This window comes from Bactrocera tryoni, chromosome 3 (genome assembly GCF_016617805.1).
Source record: "Bactrocera tryoni isolate S06 chromosome 3, CSIRO_BtryS06_freeze2, whole genome shotgun sequence".
In the NCBI taxonomy this organism is placed as follows: domain Eukaryota; kingdom Metazoa; phylum Arthropoda; class Insecta; order Diptera; family Tephritidae; genus Bactrocera; species Bactrocera tryoni.
In genome coordinates, this window is record NC_052501.1 from 78410998 (window position 1) to 78436553 (window position 25556).

Consider the following 25556-nt stretch of genomic DNA (forward strand, 5'->3'; position numbering starts at 1 on the left):
TATGCACCCACAAGTGCCTTCGTGTGCATACATTAGCCGACACTGTTGTGCCTGCATTTTGCAATAAAAGTAAAAATAACAAACTTAGTTGATTTTGAAAAAAAAAAATGTGTAGCTTCGACAGACGATTGCACAAACACATGCCGCGCGTATGTGTATGTGTGTGTTCACATTGAAACACATACTTATAAGCATTCAAACAAGTCCACATGCATGCAGCAATGTCCAGTTGTGTGCACTTACCAAGTTTTGATGGACGTAACCCCATAAACTTTCGAGAAAACTTGGAAGAATTTTTGAGGAGATTGCAGCATTGCCTTAGACAATAACCCATCCGTTCCCACGACAGTGCGTCTACGTAACCGGAACGGACCGAGATTTTTTATCAAGGACTGTCAACTCGTATCATGTCAAATTTTTTTAAGCATGATATAGCTTTTGTGGTCCGATATTGGCAGTTTCGACAAATGAAAGCAGCTTCTTGCCGAGAAAACTGATACTGGTGGTTCCGATAAATGAACAGCTTCGTGGAGAGAAATGAATGGGTGCATAATTTCAAATCGATATTTTAAAAACTGAGCGACTAATTCGTGTATATAAAGACAGATATAGCTAAAGCACCTGACCTCATCATGCTGATCATTTATATCTGTATTTTTTAGGGTCTCCAAGGTGTGCTTCTAGACGTTAGAAACTTCATGCAAACTTAATACATTATATTATATCCTTTTCAGGGTATAATAAGCTCTCCTTGTACAAAAATAGGTAAAGTGGTAGCTCACGAAGTACGCAAGCGCGAAATCATTTAATATTCCAATACAAACTTTTTTAAATTATAAACTTGAGCTTAATATTTTTTTTCGGACTGAATATTTAGGGTTAAAATTTCTACCCGTTTTTTTAGATTAAACATTTTCTTTAATTTGTCAATCCGGTTTTTATTATTAAAAATTAAAAAAAATATTTTTAATTAATACTATAGTTGTAACAAAAAAAAAAATAATGTTACATTTTAGTACAAATGTGTTTTTAATGTATTATTTGACACCAGAGTTGCAATTTTTTTGATTAAAAAAAATGTATTAATTTTTTTTTTCTACTTGTTAAAAAATTTTGAATGATATAAATTCCGATGTTTTTATTTAAATCTCGTGTTTGGAATTAATTTTTTTTTCAATCACGTATTTGGGATTAATATTTTTTAGTTATTATTATTTTTTTAATTCCCGATGTTAGGATTATTTTTTTTAATCCCGAGCTTGGGATTTTTTTTAAACTCGTATTTCGGATTCATTTTTTTTTTATTTTTTAATCCCGTATTTATTTTTAAATATTTTTAATTTTTAATCCCAATCTATAAATGTAATTCAAACGTTAATTCACCTATACTTTTAATGCATTATTTGCAACTCTGCCTATTATTATTATTTTTGTTTATTAAAAATTTTACTGCCATTTTTGCAGCTATTTTTGACTACATGATGACTATTTATGGCGCATTAATTAGATTAAATTTTTATTTTGTATTATTTTTTAATGCACGTTGTTTACTGGGACATAACATACATAATAGAAAACACAAAAAAGTTAAAAATTACTCGTTATATACAGATATATGTATGTACTTGTATTGTCTGTTGCTGATGACTTCTGACTTGTGGCTTGTGGCTCATATTTACACTTGTCTCAATCTAAATTAGTTTCCTCATCGAAGTGAGAGCTTTTCAACGCAACGTTCTCTTTTGTACATGTTTGAGAATTGCAAAATCAAAAAAAAAAATGTCGAGAATTAAAAATTTCTATTCAACAACACTATACATACATATGTACATCGAGTCTTTGTGTGACTTAACTACCTTCTGTCTGCTTTAGATGTGTGCGTGTGTGTGAGTGTGCATGCATGTAAAGAGTATATGGGAAAAGTGTGCGTGCTGGCCCGAGCCAGTGCTAGAGCCGGAGCACAGCCAGCCAGTGTACGAGCAGCCAGACAGTGGTATGAGAACAAGTCTAAATTGAATAGACTTCTCAGTATCATGGCGACGTTTAAAGCCTTCGTATTATAATAAAATTTTCGTTGTTGAAGCGTTCAACGGTTCGGTGCTGCGCGTACAATAACTATTTTTTTATAATATTAATAATAATAAATATATATATATTTATACATATACTTATGTATGTGTAAATATGTGTATACCTGTGTGGTGATTGTACGTGTGATTGTGTGCTAAGCTAAGCGTAGATTATATATATTATATATCGCATAAAAATATGTATGTTCGCATATAGCGACGTACATATGTACATATTTAAAATAATTTAATCAACAAGTGCTGCTGCCTGACTGTTGGTCCGGTAGCTGGAAATGTGTAAAATTTTATAACCAAATTCGCTACACAATTCACAATTCGAAGCGTGGAATTCATTAAAGTCTGTGAAAACTAAATTGATTTGAATAAATTGATGAAAGAAAAATATACACACGCTGCGGCGCTGCTTATGTGCATAAGTTACACCTATACCCGCTGCTCACCATTAGTCATAAGTTGAATTGGAATACAAAAAGAGCTTTGCTACACTAAGTGATTTCAAGTTTCTTTAATTTTTTTCTTCAATATTGCCTTTTTTTCTACTCTTTTTTTTTTGTTACTTTTTGCATGCAATCTTTGTGTCTAATGTGTTTTAATAAAAAATTTGATTAACTTACTTTACGTAATAAGCTCGTAGACTATAGCCTTATACTACATATAATGTATGTATGGTATATAATGTACATCAAAAATTTATCAAGTGTGAATAAGTGCTATTTTTTGTGTGTTTCTTCTTTTAATTTGTACGTTATACGCTTTGCGTGAAGTGAAATAGTACGGCACAACACAACAAACATACAAACACACATACACACATGTACATATGTATGTGTTCATACAGTTCAATGTATGTTAAAGAGCGTAAAAAGCGTAAACGCGTTGTGAAAAATGGTGCATAAGAATCCCCTCTAATCTATAAGTATGATGGCGCAAAGTGAAAACGATAGACTAAATAGACAGCAACAAAGCAAAATATCGCTAGTTGAAAGCTCCTACAAATATTATTGCTTTTTTATACCCTGAACAGCATTTATTAGTATAATATATTAAATTTGCCTGCCACGATGTTTCTGTTTCTAACATCTAAGATTATTATAAAATTCTGAGTCGTTTAATTCATGTCCGCATGTATGTCTGTATATACACAAGTTTTTGAGATATTGGTCTAAAATTTTGCACACATCCTTTACTCCCCAAAAAGCTTCTCATTTCTCGAAACCGCCAATATCGGCTCACTATAGCAAATAGCTGCCATACAAACTGAACGCTCAAAATCAAGTTCTTGTATGACAAACATTTGTATGTGACGAGGTATCTTCAACTCAAATTTGACATAGCATACTGCCCAAGGCAACGCTACAATCTTCAAATAAAATTTTCAGATCGGACACTATAGCCTCGTAACTGTCATACAAACTCAACGCCCAAAATCAAGTTCTGGTATGGCAACTTTCTTATTTGTGTAGGGTATCTCTTATTATTATTATTATTTTTTTAAATTAGCAGACCGACTACTTGCTTGTGGCTAAACCACACTTGTAGCACTGTGTAAAACAACTTTGTGTGTATTTATATAGTTTTTTGTGTGCATGTAGTTGACGTAATGTTGCAGTATGCGCTAAAAGCCGGAGTTCAAAAATTGCGTTAGTTTATGCAATTGCTAAAGTTATTGCGAATTCTGTGAAAAAAAGTGAAATCAAATATTAAAAAGGAATTTTTTTCTTTTTATAATTTTTTTCTTATATTTTTCTTTTATACTTTTTTATTAAAAATTATTGTTGTTTTTAATTTAAAAAAATATATTTAATTTCCATTTTAATTAAAAAAATATTTCATTTAAATTTTAATTAAAAAACAATTAATTTTAAAATATTTAAAATTGAATTTAAAAAATTTAAAATTTATTTATTTTTTTAGAAATATTTAAATTTTATATAAATTTAATTTTGGGTTATGTCTTAAAATTTGTTTTGCTGTGCAGTAAAATATTTAATTAAGAAAATGTTTAATTCCTTTCTTATGAAAATTTAATTTGGTTTTTGAATTAAAGTTTAAAATTAAAAAAATAAATAAATTCTTGCCTTACTAAACTACACACACCAACACATACATACATATATAAAATATATTAAACAAGTTAGCTTTCTGAAGCACCGTTTAGTAATCGTAGGTCTGTAGCTAAGCTTTTTTCGTTTTCTCATTGTTTAGCGATATTTTTGCTTTGCTGTCTTTTAATCTACAATCTTTCGAGCTTTTCTGTCTACCTACCTACCTATGTATCTACCGACATGTACCCACACTCTTCTAATTCACGAGATATGTGTGCGGTGTTTATTCGTGGTCTTAGCCGCGCCGATCAACAAACCACCCAACAGCAATTCAAAAGAAAAAAACAATAATTCCTCCAGTCTGAGCGCAGAACGCACACAGACGCGCACAAAAGTGTGTGTGTATGCCATCATTTTATGCGACGCAGTTGATTTAAGCGCTGATTTAGACAAAACCCAAGCTCAATAAAGCTTACTAACTGCCAGCCGTGCAACGTAAGACTGGTATTTTCGAAAATGTAACGAAAAGGCACACACACACATATGTATATGCACAGGAACGCGGAGCTGCCGGAAAGCAGAAAGTGAAGTTCCCAACGAAGTCAAGTGGAGTTATATTTGTGTGTCAGCGCCAAAGAATAAGAAGAATAAAGAAGATAGCGATGACATCCAAGCAATAAGGCGAAATATGTGTAAGACTCGGCTTGGCAATTTCAGTTGTCTCTTTTGCATCGAATATTATCAGCGTCTGAAGTTTACTGAAACTAAAAATTATATTTATACTTACACAAACACATGTCTATGTAGAAAGGTAGAGATGCGGAAATTGTTAAAAAGTGCGTGCTTGCTTGACAGCTAATGCCGTTTGTAACAGTTAACAAAGGTTTACAAACAATAAAAATATAAAGAATACAAAAAATCACAATTTCTGCGCTTGTGTGCGTTTGGGTGCTTGAGAAATAAATAAAATCATATTTTTTAAGATCAAATTTCAATTTACGCGCGTCGTGAAATCAATTACAATGTAAATTTATATTCTTTAAAATTTAGTTGAAGTAAACAGTCAACAGTTTTGTGATTTTTATGCCAAAAATTTATAATTATATGTATATATGTATGTATATATAAGTAAATGAGAGCATTAAAAATGTTCCAACAAGTTTTGTCTACAAAACTGAAATAAAACGAAACAACAACAGCAGCAACAACAAAAGAAACAAGTGCATAGTGCCAAGCTTCACTTATGCCAATATGTGCAAAGTTGAACTGGGGCGAGAGGTGTATGTTAAAGTTGTCATATATAATATAAAACAAGTTATGGGCCAATTATCCAGCCATCACGACAAAAGAAACAATGAGAATCGCCTGTCGACCGCCACACATTTCAGCAATCGCAGTCATTCCATACGCAAGTCGAAGGTGCACAACAACAGTCATTCCACCTTGGAACCGCCAACGGCAACAGGCGAGGACTCGTCGCTGTTGCGCGTTGGCAATCCGCGCCTCAAAGGTCTCGCCAATGGCCGGCCAGTTACGATTAGTGAGATTGGCAAGCGCATAGATTTAAATACCAGTGATATATTCAGTAGTAAAGACAAAGACGCGAGTAGTATTGGCGGTGTTGGCGGTGGCATTGGCAGCGGTGATGACGCCAATGACACATGGTCCAACAGCAACTTGTTGACGACAACAGTGCCTGCAACCGCTACACCACCGTACGCCACAACACCAATACCGTCAACGGAGAATGTAACGGCGAGCGCTACGGTCACAGATGGCGGCAGCGCATCCAAGAACAAGACGTCAGGGCATTTAACCATCGCCGATAGATATCACAAAACAAACAATTGTTATTATCGCAGTCCGAATGGAAATTTCCATAAATTACCGTCCGATTCATACCACAAAATGACGGATGGCTGTTATGTGCGCGCTGCCGATGGCACATTTCGACGCATTGAGCCGCCAAGTAGTAGTCTCATCAATGGCGGTTCGAATGGCGGCAAATTGCATCAACGCGGCGATGCTAGCGGCAGTTCGACGCGTATAAAAAATCATATGTTACGTTTTTTGAAACGTTCCAAAAGTCATACGCCCGCTACATTGAAGGAATTGGACAAGGAACGAGGGAAGGATAAAGAATTGAAATCGAGTCGTGGACGTAAGGCGCGTTTTCCATCAACAATACAAGAGAATAGCCCAACCACACTACCGGGTGGTGGCAAAACACCTAGTGGCAGCAATATAACGGCGGGTAGTCGTAACAATAAAGTTGTTGTAACCATGATGGAAGGTGGCGGTTTGCCAATAATAGCTACCAGCAAAGCGGAACGTTCCAAAAATAAAGATTCTTCAGCGTCGAACACGGCGGATGGCACGCGCAGTGGGCGTTCAAGGGTATGTATGCTGGTGTGCTCGTGCGTGCGCGTGTATGTGCTTGTATGCAGGTTAAGCAGTACATAGGCCCATACTCTACATATCTACTATTTACTAGTTCTTTACATAATTAAGTTTAGTATAGTTTGGCGAAATCTTGTACTTTTATAAGTAATTTAGCTTTCGAGTGGTGAAAATGTTACAATACCGTTAATACAAGTATATCTGTAAACATCAATTAGTGGTTATGCGCTCAATGGTGGTAGTTTTAAGGTTTTTTTTTTATCAATATGCAACAATTTGTTACATTTTATATTACAGTTTAAGTGTACATTCTCACATCGTAGTTACATTTCAGCGTGCTTTAGTCGAACCTTTTTCTTATGCTTCAACTCATGATTTTTCGGATATATCAAACAAAATTCTGCGCTGTTCTGTTTATTAGTTTTTACATTATCTAGGGTTTTCATGGGTTTCTTGTCTATATTCTAGTGAAAAAAAAATTAAAAATAAAATGCTTATGGTATACTCAACAACACTTCGAAATTGAATATTTCGTGAATTTAAATTTTCAAAAAATAATAATACAAATGAAAAAATTCTCATAGATACATAAAAAAAATGCATACCAGCTGATCAAATTTGACCCGGACTGACAAATAAAAACTCAATTTTCACGTATTTTAATACAAATCTCTATTGTCGCTTTCGAAATAGGCTCCTGAGTCAATAAAAAAATTCCAAAGGTTAATGCCATTTTTCCTCTCGACTCACTCGAACCTCGACTGAATTTCGAATTATTCCTATTTTCCATGCATTTGTTATAAGTCTTGACTGAATTTCGAGTTTTGGTTTTTTCGGTTTCGGCACATTTTTGGAGCGCCATTCGCTGGAATTGCCGACAGTTTCCACGCCATATTCATAAACCCACATCTCGTAACCAGTAAGAATGCGTTTGACGAACTCTTTTGTGACTTCTGCTCGAGGTGGTTTTTGAAAACAAATTTAAGTCTTTTAGTATAAGTCTAGCATTAACGCACTTAATAAAGGGGTGAGGGGCCTACCGTTGGATGATCTCGATGACAATTCATCTAATCCTCACCATCCTAACGGGGATTAGGCACCCGTTAAAAAAACAACAACAGGTGTTAAGATCCTCTGCTTTATCTCTGGTGCCAATTCGACGACCTTCAAGTACTGAATATCTGAACCTGAATATTTTTGAATGAATTTTATGAAATTATTATTCCATCGCAAGAAATCAAATATTATTAGTTTATTATTTATTTTTCAGCAGAACGTAATAATTTAAAAAAGCAAATAAGCTATAGAACTCAGATTAACTCAAAATATATATACTTTCATCTGATTAATACACTGTCGTGTAGAGGTCAACTGCGCACCATTTCTTATCAGCATAAATAGTCACTGGAAACGAAACTTTTTTCGCTTGTTTTCCAATTCTAGCAAACTTTTGCTAAAGTGACAATTTCACTGAGATTAAAAAGTTCGCCTCATCACAAGAGACTGCGCTAGTTTCCTTTGTGTGTCTTTATGCGTTTACGATGAATTCATTTTAAAGTACCACAGGCGTGTGTTTTCGCTTCATTTGCCAGAGTTTCTGTCACAATTTTGTTTACAGTTAGTTTTTAGCTGCTGTTGCAGCAGAAATTAAAAAAAAAAAATCCATGATTTTCAGGAAATAGTGTTTTACTGTTCATACTTAAGTTGTGCTTAAGTACTGAAAAGGGAGCCTTAAGCAGTGCTTAAGTAACAGCTGATTTTTGTTTACGCTTCCATGCGTCATCTTTCTTAGCGTTCGAGCAAATATCCGTCCGCTTGCATTCGATGACAGCTTTATACTTTTCCACCAGTTGCAATAGGTGCTCCGACTCGTTAGCGCTGAAATACGGGGTTCTTTTGTGGTTTTATACCATTTTCGATATAACTTTCCTTGCAAATTTATGTATTATCTATTATAATTGAAATAATTCAAACATATTTTTATGGATGACATTTCTAAAACATATGTTTCCCATAACGTTGCCATATGTATATCATAATAAATGTATATCATATTAAAATTAAGCATTGACTGCGAAACGCTAAACGACTACTCAGTCTGCAACAATGCTTAGCTAAGATTTTATTTGGACACAACTTGAGTATGGAATGTGAAACCGAAGATTTTATCAATTTTTTATGGCATTTGACGTAACTTTTTTATGATAGGCATGAATGAATATCCAATTAAAAATGAGTGTAATTCTTTGCGCTCTGTTCTCGAAACACGCATTTGATTATATTTTACACTTGCCGTACGAATCCTTTTTTAGACTTTTATTTTCCTCCTATCGTTTATTCTTACGCCATCCGTATCGTGCAAGTTAAAATGCGGTTCTTTAGTTATTGTAAAGTTTCAATTTATTTTGGGATTATTTCTGTCTGTGTTTATTTTACCCACCGCGATAAACGCGCTTTATTTTATTTTTAAGCTCACATTTAGGACTTTGTAGAATGAGAAATGTTTTTATTGCAGTTTCCTTCTATTCTGTATATTTAATTTTCTTATCACTTCTGATCTAATAAGTACAAAAAACTCTTGCAAAACCACAAGTTTAGTTTCTTATATTCAAGGGCAAGCTGTAATCGGTCATGGGCTTTTCAAAACTAGAATTTTTTCACAACTTGTTTATTATAACGTTGTTGGTTCTTTGTTGTAGCAATATATGGTTATTACTATTTTCTAAATTTAGTTTTCCAAATTTCTTCGAAATATATTTATTTTTTAACACTAAAATATAATTGTTTCTGCAAAAAAAAATAATAAAAAATTCAAATGTTTCATTTTTTCTTAAAAATAATCTGATGTTTTTTTCCAAATATTTTTTATAGCTTCTTTCTTCCTCGAAAATCTAATTTAATCTTTTGAAAAGTTTAAATTTTTCTTAAAAGTAATATTTTTTTAATTTGTCGTAAAATTTTTCCCAAAAAATATTTATTTTTTAATTTTTTCTTAAAAATATTTTTTTTTTTTGAATTTTTACCAAAAATAATATTTTTTTAAATATTTTTTTATAGCTTCTTTCTTCATCAATAATTTATTATTTAAAAAAAAATATTTTTTTGCTTTTAAAGATTAAATTTTTTCTTAAAAGGTTTATTTAACTGATTTATTGGGTTTTTATTATTTTTAGAGATTTCACTTCTTCAATTCTACGTAAATTTTATTTATTTACACCATTCACAGATGTTTAAAGAATTCCTTATTAAATTCACATTCATCATTTCGAAAGTCAAGTGTCAGAATTTATCTTTGCAAAAGAAAGCCAGCTAACTCAAGCGTACGCTATATTTGAACCTTAGTGCGCTGCGTTGCGGTCTTAGCGTGTATGACTTACGATTTTTATTGAGTTTTGTACAATTGATAGTCATCATTATAATTGACGGATGTCATTATATAGCCGCCAGTCATCAGCACAGCCGAATCTCAAATAGATATTCGTCATTCGCTACGGTCGTATCTATTCGTCATGCTATCGCGAGCGTTACTTACAATAGTATACTGATTTCACTGTTCGCTTTGCATTGGCGAACATTATTATTGAGCTGGAATTTTAATGAAAAATTGTAATTAGAGATTTTTAAACTTTTTTCTTTTTTAAACATTGATTAAAAAAGTATCAGAAATTTTGTAAAATATATTTTGGTTCTTACGCAAAAAAACTCGCACATTGCATGAGACTGTAGACCAAATTGAGCAATATCTTAATACACATGCATATGCGTTTGAAGCTTTATCTTTTTACCTTAAACATTATGAAAGAAATGCATTTAAGGTGTTATACAATTCAATACGCTATGTAGCTAATAATTAAGAAAATGTGAGTCATCGGCGATAAACAATGTGTTTGCGCGTATATTACAACATTTATAACTTTTTGTGTATGTGTATGTACATATTTAATTGGCTACAGCCAATCACTGCAAAAGCCCACTTGTTTTTTTTTTGTTTTTGTTTTGTCTCTGGTGATAAGATCGAGTTTTTTACACTACTTTTAACTATATGTTTGTATTTATAACTATGTTAGTGTTAATTAATATCTAATAGCTTTTTATATGTTTTATAAGCACATGTGTTTGTTTGTCTTATTAAAAACTAAATGTATATAAATGTATATAATTTTTAATACACATACATATCTTCTAAACATCACATATCAATTAGAACATTGTGCACATTGCATCGCTAATGCATTAAGTTAACTTAGTTCCTAAATGTATGTATGTATTTACGAAAATGTACATCCGTTTTGCTAATGTTGAGCGTTTCTTTGTCTGTAATCTGTACAAATTAATCGGTTTTAACTGTTGAAGCATTCTTACTTCGCACAACATTTATTGTTCTTCTTTTCTACTTGTAGTACTTTAACAAGTGAATCGTAAACTGAAAGCTAATTTTTTTGTTGTATTTAATTTCAGATGTTTCAGCTACCCATCCTAATTCCTAAAATACTTTTAAGCGAATGCAAAAAAAAACTATTTGTTATTTACATACATAAACTTATGCATATTTTTTATTAATGAAAACAAAATTAGCTGTATAATTTCGCATGTATGATAGTGCTATGCATTTTGTGCCGTGCAATTATTTTGGCAAAAAAAAATGTTTACTATATATAATTTGTAAAGAACATGCTTAGCTCTAAAAAAGTCAAATTTGCACCCAAAAAATCTTATTACTGAATTAACTGCAGCGCAATGGATCTTTGTAGAATACTCAGTATACAAAATTATAGCATATACATACGTTTAAAAGTAATTTTCTTGTAAGAATTTACGAATGAGGCGCAACAAATAGCAGTGTGCACCACCATCTATATTTCTATCTATATTTCTTTCTACGAGTATCACAGGTAGCTCATTTTAAACCTGCAGATGCTTTTTCAATTACCCCTGAAAATTTTCCTTCACAAAACAACAAGCTTGCATCTGCGCAGGCTTAGCATTCGATATACATACATACATATGTATATATAATTAGTTAATTACTAATTTGAAGTGCCAAACCCGTTATAAACTGACTCCAATCATCTACGTTTTGATTTTCTCCAATTATGTCACTCAGGCGGTGAAACTAATAACAATTTTGTTGAAAAATGTGCACAGCAGCGATTGCTTTCACAGTTTAGAAGAAATTGATGATTAATATCTGTTCTGAGTCATTAGTTTTCCACGAATTTTTAACAAATGTATTCTTCCAAACACAGTACCTGTGTTTCTTTTGAATATTTTGATTTTAAGATCGATTATCGCACGTTTATTTTATTCAATTTTTAAATGGCTAAAATCTATATAGATCTATTGTGTTGCTCACATATACATACATATATACCGTATAAGCATATACATATGTATCTGTATTTAATGGGTAGATTGCGCGATTTTCCCTTTAAACGGTTACAAATGCAATTTTTTTATCAGAGTAATGAGCTAGATATGAATTCGCACACGTGAGATAATGAAGTGGCACGCATATTAAAGTCGTTTGTCAATTATTATTTTCTTTTAATATCAATTTTTTTTTATTTTTTTAACCGTTAGCGCTAAATCTTTATTTGCTAATTTTAAATGAAACGTATTTGTGCATTCAAAGGCATTATGCTATTAAAAACATTTGTCTAATAGAATACTAACATCGCAAGCTGTTTGTAATTTGATTGTATAATTACTTTTTTATACACTTATATATAATTTCCTTTTTTTTATCGTTTTTAATATCCCATTCAACATAAGCTGTTTTAACAAAAACACCCACAGATACGTATAGGCTTTTGTATGTATATGTTCTAATTATAAGGTAGTTATTAAGCTTGTCTTTATTCTATTTAGCTAATAAGGTTGTAAGAACACCGAACACCAGTAAACTTTTGTAAGAGCGTGCTTTAAACGTGCAGATCATGAGTTATCAGAATACTGTATATTTTTTTTCCATTCACACACTGCATATTAACAAAGAAAGTTTTTATTGTTTTTTTTTATTTTTACTTTTTGTATAAAAATATAGAAAAATAGTAATAAATTAAGAAAACGTGAAGCACACAATCAGCAAAACATTCATGAGTAATATTAACCTTATCTCTAAACAATAAAATGGCTGCTAGTTCAATATAGTATAAGGAACAGAAATTAACGTTCGTACGTACAAGGAAATATACATACAAACATGCCTAAATGAATTATTCACATGTGTGAAACGTTTCCTAACTTCAGTTTCATTTTATTTCTATTTTTGTGCTATTTACATATTAATATCTGGGACTTGTTGCACAAATTACTTTTTTCTTTTGCTCGCGCGTGTCTCCAAAACTTGTTTCTAGTCAATACTCATACCCACACATTTATATATTCCTCTAATAATATATATTTATATGCCATCCAATATATTTAGAATAGCGTTCACGCACGCACGCACGATTTACTATTTAAATACAAATGTGTGAACTTAAAATTTATAAAATGAACAGCTGTTTTTTGTTTATGCTACAAACCTAGTGTTGCCACTCATGCACATCGATTTATGATTAGATTTAAAAGCAAAAGCTTGCAGTAGCCAATATTGAGCAGATACTTCAAAAATGGCAAAAACAAAGCGTACAATTAATACTGCAATATTGTGAGTGGTCACGTGAAATGCAAAGTAAGCGACCTTGAATAGAAATTTTCCATATGCGCATATACATATATATACATATATTTACTATATTTACGTCCAGGCATACGCATATATTTATTACGTATATGACGAACTGATAACTAGAACACAGCGTCGTTCTAATTGCATAAATTTTTCAGTTTTCTAAATATAATTGTATTTTGGTTTATATATGTCATGCATTTATTTTTACTATACCTCATGTTTTTGGTGACGGCCAAACGTCAAACCAATGCGTAATGTTTTATTAAAAGAGCAACAGTGTATATACATAGATTATGGGTTATTTAATTAGGTTAAATTCTTTTGTGAATTGATTTTTCGCTACAATTTATGTATATTTGTTTTAAAAGTAATTATTTAAATTAAGCGTATTGGAAGTCTATATACACATAAAATTATCAAAGTTGACATATCGCTGATAGAATGCCTTCAAAAATTTTTCGCACAATGCAATTATCTTCAGAAAAAAGCTCAAAATGAATATTAAAATGTCGAAAAAAGCTTAAATCGGAACATTTTAATACATAAATACATACTATTTCATTAAATTCAAAGATAATGTTATCAAAATATTGGCATAGGTATACATAAGTGACGAGTGCGAGAAAATTCATTAATTTCCTAAACTCATTTTTGCTAATTTATTGCTGTGTGTGTTACTAATTTATTAATTTATTTATGTTAAAACAACACCAAATTACTTGCTAAAAAAATGTTAACTCACATACATTTCACCAAGTATGTATGTATATTTAACTCAACTTCCTTAAGGTCTGCACTTTAAAGCACGAAGCAATAAGATTTTATATTAATTATATAATATAATTGTTATGTACATCTATAGAAATTTGAATGTGATATGACGGAAACCGTTAATTGTGTAAATTATTTTAGTAAACAAAAGTAATTGTGACTTTGTTGTCACATAAATTGTTGCGAATGAGTATAATCTACATTATTGACCCAACTTATTTAATGTTCTAATTTTAAAACGCCATGTTTGTTCTATGCACATTAATGCGAATCACGTTTGCGACAGTGGAAAGTTACTTAACAACGCACTATATAGTTAAACTAATTCTAAAACAAATATTTGACTGCACAGGTTTTTTGTTGTGCTAATGCTGGAGAAAACTACTTCCTTTAGTTACAGTAACAGAAATGTGAGAATTAGAAAGTAAAGATAAAAAGTGTATAGCATGAGTTGATGTGTATACGCGGATTAACACTTTCTGGTTAATTACTTTGAGAACTGATATAAAATATTTAATAAAATACATATTTCGCTCGCTAAATTTACAATTAAATTTATATATTTGCTTATTTGGAGCACAAGTCTAAGGCTGTGTGCATAATATATTAATGAACAATGTGACGTAAAAGTAACTGTTTTTTTTAAACCTTATAAATCAATTAACGTCACACTAAAGTCACATGTTTTAACTTGAGATTCATATATTTTTGTTTCGGTAAACGCAATTCTGAAGTGCTACGCCGCTCGTATATTTATTTATTTTTTTGATAATTTGTTACTATTTTTCCTTTAATAGAAAAAATAATTTTTTCGAAATATTACTCAATAGTTTTTACATTTTTGTGCTAATAGAAAACAACTTTTTTTTACATATTTTTTTATCTTCAGAAAATGTTCGTATGACTTCTACTGTACTCAATTTTACGAATACTTTAATTTATATTTTTGCAAAGTATAATACAATATATACATTTTGTTTTATATACAAAAAATTTCATTCGCTGATTTATGTGGCAACCTTAATTGCAACTAGCTCATAAGTTTTTATAATCCCATAATTTAAATTGTGCTTATAAAAATGTTTGTTTTCTACAGAAATCAAACAGTTTAAATAACGGTATGCCTGATACTATATAGAAATACTACTGACTCACGATTTCTGTTGTGTACCAGGCTACGTTTCAGTGCAGGTTTTTTTTTATTCCGGTTTAACACATATTTTGTGAACCTACAGTTTTATTTTAGATTGGTGATAAAAATAGTAAAAAAAACAAACACAAATCTTGCAACAACTCTATTTGATAACACACATAAAATAACACGTTGCACACGCGCGCTAGTGTGTGAACCATAAACAGAGGAGTTGCAACGGTTAAAAAGTGATAGCTTAATTTTAATAAACTCAATTACTTGACTATTATTTGGTCATGCGAGAAATGGAAACTCCTGATTTGAATCGTAGTGATAGTACGCGCAAAAGCTTTCGTTTGCCAACGCATCGTAAGGGTATGGCACCAGCACCACCGACCATTACAAAAGTCGATTTAAATATCGATGACAATAGTGATGCAGTTGTCGGACGAATTGATACACCACAATCAATTACCAACGCTGGTGCTGCGGACGAATTGTATTTAGTACAGGGCTCGAACACGCAACGCTCATCCAACGAAAATAATAATACGAAAAATATTGTGGATAATTCGGAAATCATACCACGACTCAATCGTATGACCTTAGCCAGAGAAACGGATATTATTATAGATGAAGATGTGGTGCGACTGCGCAATAGAATACCAACAACACGTAATGCCGCCTCATCGATAACACCATATACAACAATAACGGCGGCAGCAACAGTAACGGATAAGAAGTTGACCAAGGAGCCCACTTTGGTGCTCACAGCTGAAGATGATGTGAATGTGTCGTTTGCGCTCGGCTCCATTGAGAAGCATATTTTCGAAATGGAAGAAAGCTTCAAGAAAATGGAAAATGTCAGACAACCAAGCATTGATGAATTGAAATTGGATCGCAAGAAGCAAAGTAAACGCTACGGCGAAACGGAGAATTTACTACAGCCCGGCAATAGTGAAATGGCCTCGGGTACCGGTTTCAGTTATCTAACGCCACCCTCCGATTTGGAGAATTCGAGCGATTCAATCACCGATTTTCAACGTGGCACTGGCGCACGCAGCTCTGTCGGCGCATACTCCAAAGTCGCTACAGCACCGTATAAAACGAAGATTACGCGCACTTCTTCCGACAGCAAGAATACCGAAACAATGGCAACGCGTGATATTATCAAACAGAAGAAAATTGTTGCCAATAAAGAGTTGCCAACACCGTCACAAGCACATGCTAGAGACGCCATGCGTTATGGTACTGACTCGAAACGTATTATCCCCAGTATGAATACTACAAACACCACGGCGAACAGCGCCACCACTCCGACTAGTGGCGCTGGTGGTAAAACGATCTCGCAGACGGATGGTGCTGTAATCGATAAACATCGTGAAGAGAATTTGAAAAAGTTTGAATCGATGATTAATCAACGAGCGGCAGCAAGTAAAACTGCAGCTGCTAAGCATGCGCAAACGGCACGTATGTCGGTCGTGCCCAGCGAACGTATATCAAGACCTACTAATCCCATTACAACACCTCCCAAGGTGACAGCAATGCCACATATGCCACCAGCAACTGGCGAAAGGACCGCAACGGCAACTGCAACAAATGCTGTGCACACTGTTTACAATAATCGACATGTTGGCAATGTAATGCACAACAATCAGGTAAAGATTGCGCATCTAGGGTAAGCATTTACGTTTGTCCTACAAATGTGTCACTTGTAAAGTCCTACTATATAAGAAGTGTTACTATTACTACGCTTGTAGTTAGCTTTAAATGGCACACAGGCTAACTTTGTAACTATGAAATATTAATTTTATTTTTTTTGGTAATATGTAAGTTTTATATTTAGTCTGGTATGAGTTAATGGCACAGGCGAAAGCAAAGAAAGTAGTGATTGTATAATTTGCCCGCTTAACGCTGTTACATATAATGCTCACTCACCCAACTGCTCCACTGATGTGTCATTTGTGACTTAAATATTAAAAAATTAAAACCCAAAAAAACACATTTAACCAATAATCAACGCAAAATCACCGGCAATGTGTTGCACATTTCACATAACAAACGATCTAAACAAAAATTAATTGCGTATGAACCAAATATTTAACAAAATTATTGCATTACAAAATTAACGCTCGTTCATAGGCGCATATACATATAGTACCTAGCTGCGTATATATCCTTGTACATGGTTGGCTTAGCGCGAAAAAGGTGTTCGGCCAGTCGTTAACCTTTAGCAAATTATACCGAACACCTTCGTTCTCTAAGCCGATGCTATATTTTAACCAAATTCATAAGTACTAAAATTAATATGTATGTTTTTCTAACCGTCGTTAGTTCTATAATAACGTCTTCACTGAATTTTTTTATTTGTATGTAATGTAAAATGCTTTCTCGATTAAATATTTCCCAAAGGTTAGTGGAATTCGTAATTTTTTTGTGCAAAAATATAGAAAAATAGGGAGCTATAGTGTGTAATATATAAATTGTTGCATACTTTTTGGCGCGCTACCATTTTTTTAAATATCTGCGACTATTTACAAACATGTAAACATAATTTGAGTAAATTCTTTGTAAAATTATTTGAAATGAAATATTTTACTACACAAAAATGTGAATCATTCTAATGAAGTTCTATTCTAACGGCCGGTTTCACCAACCTAATTGAAGTGAAAAATAATTAATTTCAGTTTCACCATTTGATTAAATTTTTATTAAAATGGCCATGCTTTACCATTTTAATAGTATTTAAATACGATCATATGCAACTATGTTTACGTTTTGCTATCAGCTGATTTGACAAATAAATACAATTTATTTGTTTACATAAATCAGCTTTTACTCTGTCTCATAGTTTTTGGGACGCCAAATGTGTATAATGGTGAAACGCAGAAAACTTAAGTCCGAAGTAAAATAAAAATTAAAATTAAATTTAACTTAATTTTCAATTAAAAGTTTTCGTGAAACCGGCTATTTGTGCGTACCCTTTCAAGTTTTTTGAAGAACAAAAGTTTTCTACTTCATAATTTTTTTAATGGTGCACTCTACTCTAACTTATTTTAAGTTTGATGTACTCGCATACATATTTAATTGTATGTTTGTATAAAGTGTGAAAAACTGAACTCATTTATTCATTCATTCATATTTTGAGGTTATAGGTTAACAAAAAAAATTAGTTGTAATTACTAAACAACAGAATTAATATACAGTAAATATATGACACTGACTATATTTACTAACTTTCTCTCACGTAATTACAGGTTCCAGCAATTACTTGCATTCATCTGTTTTCCCCCCCTCTATCCGCAATTATTTCGCTGCGTGAACGAAGTATGCTCTCATTCACGTCATAAAATAATTAACCGAACTAATATTTTTCGAATTGTAGCCAAATGTACACAAATACACCAATACTATTTGTGTATGTTTGTGCGTGCCGCAGCACACCCATTTGCCGAACATATTCCGGCGCTATATATGGAGACTGCACCATTACAAATTAATGTTCGACCTAAATTTGTTGTATTTCCGCATTTGGTATACGTAAAGAAAGTAAGGAAAGAGGCAATGATAATTGTAGAAATAATTGTGCGATTTTCAAAGTCAACATTTACCGTTCGAAATGCTTACGCGCATAATAATTAGTTAGTATATAAGTCAATGCGTTTAAATGTGCGTAAACGTGGAACTATTTTTCAATGTATTGGAAGAAAAATGGGGAAAAGTTGAGTTTTTGTTACGCTAACGCTCGTTGTAATAATATATTTGGTTATATTGTTAGCTAATTGCCTAATGATATCTCTAAAGTTTTTCCAACACTTTCCTATATTTTTTAAATGACTAAATGGTATTTGATTTTGTTAAAAAAGAACAAAGTAAACAACATTTAGGCATTATTTCTTAACCAAATTATATAGACAAAACTTGTTTTTTATAAACAAATTTGGTACCAAAAACCAAAAAAAAAAAAATAATAAAAATAGAAGAACAAAACGTCAAATTCTGCTGCACCGAAACTGAAATACCCCCCACAGTTGCATTTCTTATAGCATAAGAGGGTATAAAAAGTTTTTCATTAGTTAGTTTGTTTGACAGCTATATCCATAGTGCTCCGATATCAGCGGTGCCGACAAATGAGCAGCTTCTTGTGAAGAAAAAGACAAGCACAAAATTTCAGATCGGTATCTCAAAAACTGAGGGACTAGTTCTTGTGTATACAGTTGGACGTGGCTAAATCGTTTCAGCTCGCTACGCTGATCTTTTATATTTAAACTTTTTACTGTTTCCGCCTTGTCCTCCTGGGACTAACTTATTTTTGCCTAATTGCCTGTTTACGGTATAGTAATAATATAGGATTTTTTTTCTCAGTTCAGTATGACAGACAGGAAAAAATATGATTTATGTTGGCAAAATTCACGTTCATCAACTTTAGGTTGTTATTATGACTGTTTGCTGTTTTGTAGGGGGATAAAACTGATATACTTTTCATTGCATATGAACCGTTATGCCAACTTGCGACTACTTTTACTTTTCGACGTTCATAGCTGTGAGATCTGTTGCTGATTTTCATAAATATAAGAAAAAGTAGATATTTTTATTTCTAATCTTTTTTTTTTAATAAAAAATTAAGACATTTTTATTTCTAATCTGTTTTCTTTTTTTAATAAAAAGATTTAAACTTACAAAATTGTTTTACAACTCTATAATATCGGTGAAATGTACGTTGTAGAATTGGATAATAACTCAATTCCACACGGCTATTTATTTTACATATATAACTAAACAAACACACTTTGAATAAAAATATAATACAAAGTTTAAAATAACCTAATAACAGGTATTCACGAAACCCACAAGTAACCAACTAGTTTGCTGAAAACATTGAACAACCAATGGGTAATATGATGCTTTAGACCTTGCAGACATATTTTTTTAGTAATTTTTTGGAATAATAAGTTTAAGAACATGTTTCAAAATTCACATGAAGTTTTTTTTATAAAAAATTGCAATTAAAGAAAACCTAAGAAACTAAAAACCATGATGCATTTAAAGCTGTGGCGCATATTATTGCAATATAACATAAACCGTAATATTTTATATAAAGAAATGTTTCATGTGATTATCAGAAAGATGTCAGAAAATAGGTTACTTACACTTACACACACATATATACACTATACATAATTAAATTATACAATACTTATATATAAAAATGTTTTAACACAGTTAATTTTACAAATGTGGTTTTCTCATTTTTAGGGCTCTCCTAATATGCAGCTGCGCACCAGTGCACCAATGCGTTGGCGTGCCACAGAGGAACATATTGGAAAGTATAAGCTTATAAAAACAATAGGTAAAGGCAATTTCGCTAAAGTAAAATTAGCTAAGCATTTGCCAACTGGTAAAGAAGTGGCTATCAAGATTATTGACAAAACCCAATTGAATCCGGGATCTCTACAGAAACTCTTTAGAGAAGTAAGTGGCGAAAATTTAAACAAACAAAATTAAAAGGAGTAAGAAATATTACATGTGAATTTCCATAACAGGTGAGGATTATGAAGATGCTCGATCATCCAAACATCGTGAAGCTTTTCCAAGTTATCGAAACCGAAAAGACATTATATCTGGTTATGGAGTATGCGTCCGGTGGTGAAGTATTCGATTATCTTGTCTTGCATGGCCGAATGAAGGAGAAGGAAGCGCGTGTAAAATTCAGGCAAATTGTGTCGGCTGTACAGTATTGTCATCAAAAGAGAATTATACACAGGTTTGAGTTTTTTGGTGTTTTATAAATAAAAAAAATTACATACATATATTTTTGTCTAATAAAAATTTATTTCTTTTATAAAGGGATTTGAAAGCGGAGAATCTGTTGTTAGACAGCGAATTGAATATAAAGATAGCAGATTTTGGTTTTTCAAATGAGTTCACGCCCGGCTCTAAATTGGATACATTTTGTGGCAGTCCACCATATGCTGCACCTGAATTATTTCAGGGAAAGAAATATGATGGTCCTGAGGTGGACGTTTGGTCTTTGGGCGTAATTTTATACACATTAGTTAGTGGTTCATTGCCATTTGATGGTTCCACATTAAGAGAACTACGCGAACGTGTACTCAGAGGCAAATATAGGTATGTCGTATGCTCAGTCAAAATGTGTTATAAGCTCACTTTTTTATTTATGTTATTTTTATTAATTACTTTTACTTAATATTATATTTTAATTATTAGGCGTGTTTTATTTGACCAGCAAATTAAGCTATTAGCTATTAGCTTATTTTGTATGGAAGACTTAGCCATCATAATTATGTTGGCTTGTCATAAGCTACATATATATTCAATTAGAGGCATTGCTTTTTTTCATTCACAATAGCTTTGATTTTTTCCAAAAAAAAGTAGTTGGCAATAACGATAAACTTCATTTTGGCAGATGAAAATGTAAACAAACCAAAATTACAAAATTTTGCGTTTTGTTTAAGTTAAAATTAATACAAATATGAACATTTGTTATAATTTTTTTGTATTAATATCATCAAATGTACAAAATAAATATATTTATATAGTAATTAAATATTTGACACGCCTATTAATACATTTTTGTTTAATTATTTCGCCTTAACGCTTGCTAAATTTTGTTTTATTTATTTGTGTTATTTTAATTAATTATTTTTACATAATATTATATTTTAAATATTAATACATTTTATGTGTATTCATTTCGTCCTAACGCTTGCTAAACTCACCTTAACACTTTCAAATGCAACACTTAATAACGTTTTTCTTAAATAGGATTCCTTTCTATATGTCAACTGACTGTGAAAATTTACTTCGTAAATTCCTTGTATTGAATCCAGCCAAACGCGCCAGTCTGGAAACTATAATGAGTGATAAATGGATGAATATGGGGTTTGAAGATGACGAATTAAAACCTTATATCGAACCAAAACAAGATCTAGCTGATCCCAAACGGATAGGTAAGACGGGTACTGTACACAAAATAATACCTTGACTTTATTTGTGTGTAGTTAGATAGAAGTGTTTTTCCCCCATTAATTAATGCCCGCATGCATTTTCAATTATCCAAATAGTATTATATATATATACATATGACTTTAATTTTGAATTGGGTGAACAAGTATTAACAAATGGAATTGTGATTATGCTGATTTACTGATTGAAGTGAATCAGCTAAAATTTTGTACAGACAAAACGAACTATGTGCAATAAGGTCTAATGAAAATTTATTTTTAAAATGTATAATATACAAATATATAGAACATTGTTTTCGATAATAACTTGTGCGTTTTCTTCTATATTACGGAAGGATAAATGTTGTGCGCAAAAACATTTTTTTTTTTGAGATTTTTTTTTACGTATTTCCTATATGTGTGTATATAATTTGTTTTAGATACGTATTTCCTTATACGAATTTTAAATTGTAGTTTACATATTGTTTGTATCTCTAAACGAATAAGTACATATAAATACTTTCCTAACTCATTTGAAACGATGTAAATACCAATAGTACAAAAAATTCGTGCTCGAGCCAACAACAAATGTTGAAGTTGCGATTTATCATTGTGAGTATAAATTAAACTTGAATTTCCATTAAAAAAATACAATAAAATAAAAAAAAAACATTTAAAGGCCACATAAAACTACAACACATACAAATAAAGTGTATGTACACATGATTCCAATGGTACACATGGCATATTATTATGTCACATATGTTTGTGTTTGTCAATTTACAATCAGCTAAATTGGTTATAAATGCGTTATGTTGAAAGCGGCGCTTTAAATGTTTGGAAAGTTACAGATTTATTTAAATCAAAGACAAATTAACATTTAGGCAGCTTAAGTGAAGAGTTGGGATATAGTAAGGTTGAAGTTACACACGACTCAAATACTTTGCAACACGTTATAAACTTAACAAAAGTATATAAAAACCGAGAACGAAATTTCGTATTTCAAACACATTTGTATACATAAATAAGCATTTGAAAACTACATGTTTGTCTACAAACTTCTTTATGGTTACTTTTAATTTTTTTTGTATGAAAAAAAATATATTTAGACGCCAAACAGCTGAAACTTCCTTTACAAGCATTTTCAAATTTTATACAAAGTCAGAAAAGTTCGAAAACCCATTAAAAAAATAACACCTAAACATTTGTTACAAAAGCGTCTTCCATGGAATTCAATAGAAATAACTTTTACAACACATAAATTATGCCAGGCTAATGCTTTGTGAGTGACTACCTACGTAAATGTTATACAACGTATACAACCCAATCCTCTTTAGTAATTTGAAAACTAGATTTTTCTTTCAAAACAAAAAAATAGTAATAATAATGACCACAATTTGTTGGGCATTGATAAGCACACATTTCACACAAATATCTAACACAAACCTTTTCTTCCAATGAACTCACCGAACTGCAGAGGCTCTAGTGGCAATGGGTTATAACAGACAGGATATTGAAGTTTCACTCTCCCAGGTGCGATACGATGATGTCTTCGCTACTTATCTGTTATTGGGCAGAAAAAGCACAGATGTAAGTGTCAATTTTAATGAAATGAAAACACAAACATTGCTTTTTTTTATAATTTTATTTAAACATATGCCAATTTGCAGCCTGAAAGTGATGGTTCGCGTTCTGGTTCGTCACTATCGTTGCGTAATATGGGTGGAAATGATACGGGCGCTAATACGAATGCGTCCGCACAGAGTCCCACACATCGTGGTGTACACCGGAGTATTTCCGCTTCAAATACGAAACCAAGTCGACGTGCTTCATCTGGCGCTGAAACACTACGTAAGTGACTGATTTGTTTTTTTTTTTGTTTTAAAGTCATAGTAGTTTGCAAATAAATCATTGTAGTTGTAGCGCATGATGAAAAATACGCTTTTGGAAATTTGCTAGCGCTAAATCTGCAAACAAAAAAATTTAAATTAAAAAAAAAATGGTTACTATAAATAAGTATTAGTGTCATTAAGAATTTCATTTACAGTAATTCGCTTGCATTTTAATTATTTTAACATTAGGTCTGCCCCTTAAGTCTCATTCTTCTGCAGCGTTAAGTAATACTTTCGTATTTCGGATTTAGCGTTAACAAATTTCAGAGCTCACTTTTCTACGCTTTGAATCTGGCTTTTATTCAAACAATATTTGGTCATTTGAGCTACATAAATTAAATAAAAAACTAAAATTAATTTCAAATTCCACAAAATTTGCTCATAATTTCATACTTTATAAAACTAGTTTACGCATATACGCATTATTTCAAATTTCGCAATTAATCATGCACTTTCTTCAAATATTGTACTCTCACTTGCAACGTAATCATATTTTATATTTCACTTGACAATACTCTTTGTATCGTGTTATCCAGATTTCTTATAAATTGTTTTAAAGCAGCGCTACATACGCACAATTTGTATATATGCACACATGTGCATACATACGCACGTGCTATATACAAATGAGGATAAAGTTTGTATAGTAAATTATTGTTTCTATGAATGCCTACATAGATATTTCAAATCATCTAACACATTTTTTACCAAACAATGCAATTCATAATTTTATGATGTTTAGAAATCTTTCAACGTTTTATCGCAGGTGTTGGCCCAACTAATGCGGCAACAAATGCTGTAGCTACAGCTGCTCCTGGTGCTATAAATGCGGCGCCGTCCAACAACAATTACGGCGGAACTGGTTCTGGTTCATCCGCTGAGCGCTCTTCAATGTAAGTCATTTGAGCAATGTAAACACTTTCAAATAATATACGCATATTTTACACATTTTTATATAATATTTCCATATTTTACACATTTAGATGATTAATTCGACTTTTTTTGGTTTTATTTTCTGCAGTAGTAGCAACTTTAAACGCCAAAACACAATTGATTCGGCCACAATAAAGGAAAATACTGCGCGGCTGGCAGTACAAAATCACAGACCCACATCAGCTACCCAAAAGCTTTTAACAACCGCGGATACAAGTAATTTCTGTTTGAATTTTATAGTAATAACTAAATTCTACGTCTACTTCGACAATTTTGCAGCACTCAACAGCCCCGCGAAGCCGCGCACTTCAACAAAATACGACACATCAAATACTAATCGCACTACCGTTGGCACAAGCGGTATGATACCACGTCGTTCCACCACATTATATGAAAAGACTTCATCAACTGAAAAAACGAATGCATTGCCAGCGGAAACAAAGTAAGTGCTATGTTACGAACACGACTGAAAGCAATGATTTTCTGGCGAAGTTTTTTTTCTTAAATCCCGGTGTGTTTTTTATACTGCGCGACTAAAAAAAATCATTTATATAAAATTCATTTTTATAACCCTGCAAATGTCTGAATACTTTGAAATTTGTTTGAAAAAACAATACCCAACAGTGAGAGATTCCAATCAGTATGACTATTT

The 25556-nt window shown here is 32.0% G+C and overlaps 2 protein-coding genes across 7 annotated transcripts in view; both read left to right on the plus strand.

The window, feature by feature from the left end:
* LOC120770314 (MAP/microtubule affinity-regulating kinase 3) overlaps window positions 1-25556 on the plus strand; it is a 48242-nt gene that overhangs the window by 6966 nt on the left and 15720 nt on the right. For 3 of the 6 annotated variants that reach the window (XM_040097687.1, XM_040097688.1, XM_040097690.1), the window contains exons 1-10: window positions 15218-16772; window positions 20371-20586; window positions 20658-20878; window positions 20962-21243; window positions 21901-22094; window positions 23557-23669; window positions 23750-23930; window positions 24714-24864; window positions 24993-25120; window positions 25184-25346. In XM_040097687.1, coding sequence (XP_039953621.1) covers window positions 15411-16772; window positions 20371-20586; window positions 20658-20878; window positions 20962-21243; window positions 21901-22094; window positions 23557-23669; window positions 23750-23930; window positions 24714-24864; window positions 24993-25120; window positions 25184-25346 — 3011 coding nt within the window. In that variant the 5' untranslated portion in view covers window positions 15218-15410. Of the gene's footprint in view, window positions 1-15217; window positions 16773-20370; window positions 20587-20657; window positions 20879-20961; window positions 21244-21900; window positions 22095-23556; window positions 23670-23749; window positions 23931-24713; window positions 24865-24992; window positions 25121-25183; window positions 25347-25556 lie in introns of those variants that run through there. The other 3 variants (XM_040097689.1, XM_040097686.1, XM_040097691.1) reach the window with 3 other exon arrangements.
* On the plus strand, window positions 2001-13889 carry LOC120770316. The gene is made up of 3 exons (XM_040097692.1): window positions 2001-2106; window positions 5186-6532; window positions 10994-13889. Exons 2-3 carry the CDS (start codon window positions 5387-5389, stop codon window positions 11093-11095), a joined length of 1248 nt encoding a protein of 415 aa, XP_039953626.1. The 5' UTR covers window positions 2001-2106; window positions 5186-5386; the 3' UTR covers window positions 11096-13889.

What these genes read in the sequence shown, in the direction of transcription:
- LOC120770316 (XM_040097692.1), top strand. Translation starts at nt 5,387, where the DNA reads ATGTGCAAAGTTGAACTGGGGCGAGAGGTGTATGTTAAAGTTGTCATA. An exon ending in CGCGCAGTGGGCGTTCAAGG is followed by an intron (nt 6,533 to 10,993) that starts GTATGTATGCTG and finishes ATTTAATTTCAG; the next exon opens with ATGTTTCAGCTACCCATCCT.